This window comes from Octopus bimaculoides, chromosome 2, assembly GCF_001194135.2.
Source record: "Octopus bimaculoides isolate UCB-OBI-ISO-001 chromosome 2, ASM119413v2, whole genome shotgun sequence".
NCBI classification, from domain to species: domain Eukaryota; kingdom Metazoa; phylum Mollusca; class Cephalopoda; order Octopoda; family Octopodidae; genus Octopus; species Octopus bimaculoides.
In genome coordinates, this window is record NC_068982.1 from 166,404,472 (window position 1) to 166,413,953 (window position 9,482).

The 9,482-nt window shown below is 39.0% G+C and overlaps 1 protein-coding gene across 1 annotated transcript in view; it reads right to left on the reverse strand.

The window, feature by feature from the left end:
• Positions 1-9,482, reverse strand: part of LOC106881522 (alpha-L-iduronidase) — a 23,456-nt gene that overhangs the window by 6,432 nt on the left and 7,542 nt on the right. Inside the window, exons 8-13 of the mRNA XM_014931937.2 lie at positions 8,445-8,697; positions 7,119-7,188; positions 5,073-5,206; positions 4,132-4,253; positions 2,461-2,586; positions 796-872 (exon numbers count right to left, since the gene is read on the reverse strand). Of these exons, the coding sequence (XP_014787423.1) occupies positions 796-872; positions 2,461-2,586; positions 4,132-4,253; positions 5,073-5,206; positions 7,119-7,188; positions 8,445-8,697 (782 nt within the window). The remainder of the gene's footprint in view (positions 1-795; positions 873-2,460; positions 2,587-4,131; positions 4,254-5,072; positions 5,207-7,118; positions 7,189-8,444; positions 8,698-9,482) is intronic.

The window sequence follows — 9,482 nt, forward strand, 5'->3', positions numbered from 1 at the left end:
TATCACATCTAGACTTACCATCTGGTTGGATTCAATGGGGGTATCCTTGATCAATTCTGTGAAGTAGGTGGAATTCTTCACGTATGATGTTGACTTTCCTGCTAATGGACTGATTATATCCACAAAGAAAGCGGCTCAGTGGATGACATGCTGAACCTCTACAGCTCACTATAGGTCTTAATGGAATATCATCCTTGTGAATCTTAGGAAGACCGTACATGTGTGGTAGTTTACTGTAGTGTTGAGTCAGTTGTCTGTACTTCATTGGTGTAAAGTGATCCTTGTTCTTGATGAAGATCTGTGACAACTTCCTCTCTGTTTTCAAAGTAGGGTCTTTCTTTAGTTTGCTGTAGCTACCGTCACTTATAAGACTTGCCAGTTTTTCCGAGTAATCAAACTTGTTCATCACCACTGTAGCATTTCCCGGAATTGTCACTCTGTAGTCTTTTGATAGCGAACGGTTCTTCCTTAGTGATGTTTGGTTTGGGAAGTTTTGCTTTTTCTAGTACCTGTCTCACTTCCCACCTTAGTTCATCTCCCTGAGCTTTTGGTATCTTTATGATGAAACACACACTCATATATATATACATCCACACATGTATGAGTTATTTGACAGTTTTTACTTTGTCCCAGGCCTACCTTGATCAATCAGATTAAAGGTGTTCTAGCCAAAGCTATCCCAACTTTTACAGAAAGAAACTGTGTAACAAACAGTAAACAGGAGCGTTCCAGTTTACAGAATACAATGAAGAATATAAAAAATATAACCATCAGATAACTATCTTTCATACTTACTTTGTTCCAATGAATTTATCAGACCACACCACTAACACCTGGCTAGAAGTTACTTTATACACTTGGACAGCCGATGCCTGTAAGGATGAGAAAAATTTTTTTTTTCATTTCATTTTTGTTTCATGAAAAATATGAAATCTGCTTCCCAACCACATGGTTTCAGGTTCAGTCCCACTGTGTGGCATCTTGAACAAGCATCTTCCTTGGACTGACCAAAGCTTTGTGAATGGATTTGGTAGGCAGAAACTGAAAGAAACCCATCATTATGACTCAATTTCTGTCTATCAGCCCTTTCCCGCTTATTCATTCATTCCACTCTTCGTTCTTTCGTTCCCCCTGTCTCACATTTCCTTGCCTTCTCTTCTTGCTCACTTTCCCTCCACTGGAGGCGACAGTGGTGGTGGCAGCAGCAGTGGTGAGACCGATGACAATGATCATGACAATGATCATGACAACAATGACATGTATGTCAATCCTGGTACTGATAGTAATAAAGATAAAAATTCTTACTAATTTTGACACAAGGCCAGCAATTTTGAGGGAAGGGAGCAAGTTCATTACATCGACCTCAGCTTTTGATTGGTACTGATTTTATTGATCTACGAGGGAGGAAAGGCAAAGTTGACCCCAGCAGAATTTGAACCCAGAATGTAATAATTTGGAACAAATGCTGCTATGCATTTTGTCCGATGTGCTAATGATTCTGCCAGCTTTCTGGTGAGGATAATAATGAAATGTAAGTAGGAGAGACTGGTTGTGCTGTTGTAGACGATGGTGAAGATATCAGTGATGATAATCATGATGATGACGATGATGATGATAATCATCATCATCACTGATATCTTCACCATCGTCTACAACAGCACAACCAGTCTCTCCTACTTACATTTCATTATTATCCTCACCAGAAAGCTGGCAGAATCATTAGCACATCGGACAAAATGCATAGCAGTATTTGTTCCAAATTATTACATTCTGGGTTCAAATTCTGCTGGGGTCAACAAAAATGACGATGATGATGATGATGGTGGTGGCAACAGCAATAATAATGATTATGACAGCAACTATATTAGTGGAGTTGATGATGCTGACAATAACAATGATGATAAGACAGCAATGACAGTGAAGATGATGGCAATGAAATTAATGACAATAATGATTTTAATGACAATCATCATCATCATCGTTTAACGTCCGCTTTCCATGCTAGCATGGGTTGGACGATTTGACTGAGAACTGGTGCAACCGGATGGCTACACCAGGCTCCAATCTAATTTGGCAGAGTTTCTACAGCTGGATGCCCTTCCTAATGCCAACCACTCAGAGAGTGTAGTGGGTGCTTTTACGCGTCACCCGCACAAAAACGGCCACGCTCAAAATGGTGTCTTTTATGTGCCACCCGCACAAGAGCCAGTCCAGGGGCACTGGCAACGATCTCACTTGGCTTGCCGGTTCTTCTCACGCACAGCACATTTTCAAAGGTCTCGGTCAGTAGTCATCGCCTCGGTGAGGCCCAATGTTCGAAGGTCTTGCCTCACCACCTCAGCCCAGGTCTTCCTGGGCCTACCTCTTCCACGGGTTCCCTCAACTGTTAGGGAATGATCACTGAGATGATAATGCAGAAGAGAAGAAAATAATGTGTGAAAATCTCTATGTAATGGTTACCTGTCCTGGTGGGTGTGGTGCTTTGGAACAGATATGAACAAGTAGTAAAGCTGGAGCCACAAAGGATTGTAGTTTCACTGTGATAATTCCAGGCTTTACAACACTTTTATCTATGACATTGGGTCCCTGTAAATAAAGCAACAATATATCAGTCTAAAAAAAAAAAAGAGTAGTTACAAAACATGTTGAAAATAAATTACAATTACTGGTCATACTGTTGAGTAATCCCAGTCAGTTCTGCTGAATCAAACTTACAAGGCAAAAGGTTAACAATTCAATGATTAAGAGCAATACACAGGCCCAGTGCAGTGTAGGAGACTGAGTATATTATGATATGGGCTGTGGTAAAGCAAGAAGAACATGTGTAAAAGTTGATAGTTGTAATAGAGACATTAGTCTCTCTCTATCACCTTTCAACAGCATTATATATTAAGGAACAGTAGAACAATTTAACAACATAATAAAAATAAGTTTTATTTTTTTGATGATGCTTGGTTATATAAATCCTGTGTCACTCAGCTTAGCAGCTGCTGATTAATTTGTAATCGGTATTGGAAGATTACGAGCTTCCTTAATGCATGCCAGAGGAGCAAATAGCTATCATATTGATAGCATCGTGGTGAAGAGTGCTTCGATGAGGAGCGAGGTGTTGTCACGTAGAAGGTCTCGCGCTCAACTATCTAAGAAAGTGAAACCAACTCTTTAAGTACTAGTTTTACTACGCATGCGCACTTGAGGGGCTTTCGGTGGCGAAGTCCCTTGCGCATTCGCAGAATAGTACTTCCTCAATGGCGGCTATAATTTCGCGCCACTACACATGTATCTGTTTCGTATCAAGACAATTACCCTACTAGGACGATTCCAACGATGACAACTACCCTCAGAACAATTACCCCACCTTGGTTAATTACCCCACTCTCCAATATATTAAGAAGTTTTAAATCATCATCTAAAAGTGCAAATTATATGCGATTCCTTGCAAATATTGTATCACATTTATGTTTTCATAATTGCTAACTACAGCTTTAATATGGGCTGAAACATTTAAATATTTCTTTCTAGATGGCTGTTTAGCAAAACCCGTCAAGGACTGAGTCAAATATTTGTTGTAATGCTTGTTCTCTTTTGATATATTTTAAAAACTTCTAAATGTTTGGGTGGCAACAACCAGCATTTGGTAAAAAAAAGACTATTGTACCACCCTGCCACAACATTGTTTGTTCTTGGAAGTTCATCCAACATTCTGTTGTACATATTCCACAGATCCATTCCAAACACTGGTTCTCGCTGTCTTCCTCTTTGACATGGTCGTCCTAAGTATGTATCCTCAAAGTAATCTTGCAAGGAACATGTTTCTGGTGGGAGTATTTCACACAGGGTTTCAAAAGGTTTTCAACATCACAAGTAGGAACAAAAGCTAGTGAGCAGGCAGATTCATTGCACACCAGGCAAAATGGTGAGCAACATTTTACCCATCTTTATGTGAGTGCAAATTCTGCCAAGGTCAGCTTTGTCTTTCATCCTTTGGGGGTCGATAAAATAAGGTCAGTGTAATTAACTGACCTGCTCCCCAAAAATTGTAGGCCTCAAGCCAAAATTTGAAACCGTTATTATTTTATGCAAAATTAGTTAAAAAAGAACAAGACACACAAAGGTAATTGAAGGAAATACCTCCTGTTGACGCATAGCATGAAATTGTTCCTTGGTTGGATAAGAAGGTTTACCCATCTTCTTCCATAGCATAAAAGGATTCCCATAAGTGTTGTTCATCTTGAATATTATCATGTAGAGATCTTGAAAAATATACATTAAAAGAAAAAAAAAACACAAATATATAGTGCGTGAATTTATTTGGCCCAAAAAAATTTATCGTCCCGAAATATAACAATCTCCGATTCAGCACACGATTTCACATCAGGAATCTTGCAAAACCAATACAAATTCACTTTCCATTTATTTCTCAGTGTCAAAATTTATGTTGCACTTCTAAGACCTAATCTCTGACATAGTTCCACTGCAACTCTAACTGCTTAGTTGCAATGAAATTGTGTCAGTGTCCAGACTGCAGTTATTGCAGTGGGATAATGCAAGTAACCTGATTGCAGTTGTGCAATATGAATACTGACATTTCAAGCAATAAATATAAATAAATAATAGATTTTAAGTTTCTGTATGATTTTAAAAGACTAAAGTGACTGTTCACTGATTAGTTACTTCAGTTTCAATACACAGTCTCAGCTCAAAGGACTGGTTAGAGAAGTACAACTTGGAAACTACAATACTGTTATATTGTAGAAGAAAGAGAAGGGGATAGAGGTGGAGATAGCAGCAGCAGTGACAGTAATTGATAGTGAGTCTTGTAGCTAAGATTTAATTTAAGAGAGATGAGGATGAATTGTGTCTGCACCACCACCACCACCACCACCAGCATGATCACAGTGGCTGCTTCTCATCTTCCTTACATTTTATACCTTCTGATCTCTCTATCTCTCTCTCTCTCTCTCTCTCTCTCTCTCTCTCATGTACACAAACAACTTCTAATGTATGATTCTAATAATGAATAATGGAATCTGATGTTTAGACTTGTTATTTCTTTTTTAATGATTTCTTACCTCTGCTTTGGGAAACTGGAGGATCAATGAATATCTTAACTTCTACGCTTTCTCCATCTTGTTTGATATTTCTCTCTTCTAGCTCTCCTGGTCCTGGATCAGTGGCATTGTACAACAATAAACATACCTGGAAGCTAATAAGATATATATATACATGAATATATATATACATATATATATATATATATATATATATATATATATATATATATATATATATATATCATCATCATCGTTTAACGTCCACTTTCCATGCTAGCATGAGTTGGACAATCTGACTGAGCACTGGCGAACCAGATGGCTGCACCAGGCTCCAATCTGATCTGGCAGAGTTTGTACAGCTGGATGCCCTTCCTAACGCCAACCACTCTGAGAGTGTAGTGGGTGCTTTTACGTGCCACTGGCACGAGGGCCAGTCAGGCAGTACTGGCAACAGCCACACTCAAATGGTGTTTTTTACGTGCCACCTGCACAGGAGCCAGTCCAGCAGCACTGGCAACAACCTCGCTCAAATGCTTTTTCATGTGCCACCGGCACAAATGCCAGTACAGTGATGCTGGTAACGATCACGCTCAAATAGTGCTTTTTACGTGCCACTGGCATGGAAGCCAGGCAGCTGCTCTGGCAATGATCACGCTCGGACAGTGCAGTTAGTGCTCCACTGGCACGGGTGCCAGTCATTGAATTTGGTTCGATTTTGAATTCACTTGCCCCAACAGGTCTTTGCAAGCAGAGCTTAGTGTCCAATGAAGGAAGGTTGGCATGGATGCCAGTCCGCGAATTTGGTTTAATTTCAATTTCACTTGTCTCAACAGGTCTTCGCAAGCAGAGTTTAGTGTCCAATGAAGGAAACGCACGCATAAGTGGGCTGGCTACACCCGTGGCAAAGCCACAGGTTATGGTCTCACTTGGCTTGCCAGGTCTTCTCACACACAGCATATTTCCAAAGGTCTCGGTCATTAGTCATTGCCTCAGTGAGGCCTAACGTTTGAAGGTCGTGCTTCACACACAAACACACACACACACATATTTCTATTGATACAGAAGCACAATACTTATGTTTGTTTATATATGTCAGTGCAGTATTGGTACATATTTAATTAACTCTCACTTGAATCTGCCTCTAATGAAATTTAGAAAAGCAGTGCTCATGACCATTTACAGAACTTTCAAGACTGGTGGTAGGGAAAGAGATATCCCCAAACCTCTCATCACCCTTGTTATGTCCAATTTTCACCCCTGGGTCCACACCAATCCTATGCCCAATCTTTCCTCCTCAGAACATTGGTCCTTTGGAATCTTCTCCCTTGCTTATGTCTTTCCAGCAAGTGTCGACTTGCAACTGTTTAAACAGAACAGTAATGGCATCAGTCTTGTCAGTTTTCTTTCCCTTTCTTTAGCCTCAACAGGTAAGAAAAAAATGCCTTAATGTAGTTGCTTGACCCATTAAGACTAGCAATCAAACGACTCCAAAATAATGCCTTTTTCCCATCCAGCAGTTTTTTATCCACTGTTGGGTGAAGTCTCAATATTGATACTGAATGCAGTCTGACTTTCATGCAGGTCAATCAAAGGTTGGATGGGATGCTCCTGCAGTTATATGGTTAGCTCTGACTATTAAAACTTAGCTAGAATGGCTCAGAATGCAAAGAAGTGAAACCATTACTTATAACTCTTAAACTTACTATCAACCTTAAAAAAATGAAAAAGCAAAACTGACCTCATCAGAATTTGAACACAGAGTGCAGAGAATTAAAATGAATACAGTGAAGCATTCCACATAATGTTTTAATGACTCAGCTGATTTACAATCAAGCTAAATGTTATTATTATAACACAGCTTACTGTCTGGAAAATGAAAAGACAAAACTGAATAATGTAATCTAGAAAAATAGAATGGTCATGATTGGAAAATCTTCATCATTCATATCTCTTAAGTGAACCTAGATATAAACAACAATTTTTTCTTATACTGTGCATGTAAAGCATCCAGCAATAAAGTAGCATAATGTTCTAATATGCATTAAGATGTATGTCATTCCTCACCTGTCTGACACTGCAGATGCCACAGGATAATGAACTGAGCCAATTCCTCCAAAATCGTTAGTTGAAATATCTGGAAAAAAATCTCATGAATCATTATCATCATCATCAAACATAGACAGATAGATAGACAGACAGATAGATAGACAGACAGATAGATAGACAGACAGATAGATAGACAGACAAACAGATGTGTGTGTGTGTGCCACCTTGGTTAATGCTCCTCTCCCAGCTGAAGGGGTGTTTTGTCTTGCAAATTACTCAGTGACCCTATCGGTGCTGGTGCCACAAAAAAAGCAGCTGTGCTGGTACCACTTAAGGAGCACATGTGACGGTGCCACATAAAAAGCACATAAAGTACGAGGCCTTGGTCAGCCTGGACTACAGTAGAGAATACTTGCCAGTGGTGGCCAAACAGAGGAACTGAACCCCAAAACACATGACTGGGAAAAAAGTTTAACCACACAGCCACACCAGTGCCTATATCATATATATATATATATATATATATATATATAATCATTATCATTTAATGTTCATCTTCCATGCATGCATGGGTAGGATGGTTGACAGGAGCTGGCTTGGTAGAAAACTACCCAAGGCTACTGTGTCTGTTTTGGCAGGGATTTTACAGCTAGATGCCCTTCCTAACACCAACCACTCTGCAGAGTGGCAGTGCTTTTTACTTGGCACTAGCACAGGCAAGGTTAGTTTTGGCATGGTTTTTACAGCTGGATGCCCTTCCAATCGCCAAACACTTTACAGTGTGGACTGGATGCTTTTAATGTGACACCAGCACTGGCAGGATAACCAAGTAACTCACAAGACAAGAAATTATGAGAGGAGCAGTGACATTTGAGGAGGGGAACTTGTGTCAGAGTATGGTCTTATAAGGATAAAACACCCAATCTTTCTACTGTTTTCACAGCAATACTGCATTCGAAATTTACTTTCTTGTCTGCAAAATACAAAATGCATTCAACACTTCCAAAATTTGTTTATTAAAGTTTGTTTATAGAATGTTGTTGCCACACACACACACACACACACACACACACACACACACACACACACAGATATATAAATATAGATATAGATATATATATATGTATACATGTGCATAAGTGGCTATACTTTGTTGTAAATATCCAAAACAATGCCAGTAAAGTAATGACATTGCGGTCACACACTGTACATGGTGTGTATCATATTTAGCTAGTTCTAATCCAATCAACTGACAGGATCTGTCTTCATTGCTTGGGTGTTAGATAGGAATTAGCCAAATATGAACTACATAATAAATTAAAATAAAAGTAAGAAAGAACATACTAGGAACATGATGTTTAGTAATATTGACATTCAGTTTTCTGTTGCCAAGGTAAGCCAACAGCATCATAGCAGAGTATACTGGTTTATGCACAAACTGCACATGTGGTGGTTTTGTGTTATTCATCTGGAACCTGGCAAGCAGAGTGCGCTGAGTAAACTGGTGTGGATAATAGCTTAAGAATGCATTATCATTGCTCAATAAAGTGAAATTCATGTGTTTCAGAAACTTCCTTTGTTGGTGGAGGGCAATTACCTGACAAAAGAATATATATATAAAAAAAAAAAAGCATAAGCATACTGAGTGAATACATAGTATGTTTAAGTGGTTAAAGATTAATAATGTTTCTCGACCATCTTTTACATATGGAACCCTTTGGTTCGTATTCACTCAGATGGATCTCAGCGATTCAACATTTAAAACAATCCTATTATATTTTTATGATTAAATACTATTAGGAACTGTATTAAAATAATTATTAAAATGTTTTGTGTATTGCAAAAGTATAACCAATTTATTGGTGATAAATTTTAACAACAAAATCCTGTATGGACCCCAGTTGAGAAACACTGGATTAATACAAGGATGTTCTTTCATAGATAACTCTATTATACTGGTCTAATGTTTATATTGTTCCTAAAGCATTAAACCAATGAGAGAAATATTTCATGTGTATGTGTGTAAAATCGATCATAGCTCCAGCAATAGTGGTGGTAGTATTGACATCATAATCTTTGGTGAACATCATGGATTCAGACCTCAAAACTCTTCCTCAGAGCTCACAATTCTACTTTACTATATAAGATCTCACACATTATATCCTGAATTTCTGGCGATAACATCGCCTTTCTGGCACTTGTGCTCGCAGCATGTCTAAGGACTTTCGAGCAAGATCGTTGCCAGTGCCCCTGGACTGGCTCTTGTGCGGGTGGCACATAAAATACACCATTTTGAGCGTGGCCGTTGCCAGTACTGCCTGACTGGCCTTCATGCGGGTGACACATAAAAGCAACCACTACACTCTCTGAGTAGTTGGCGTT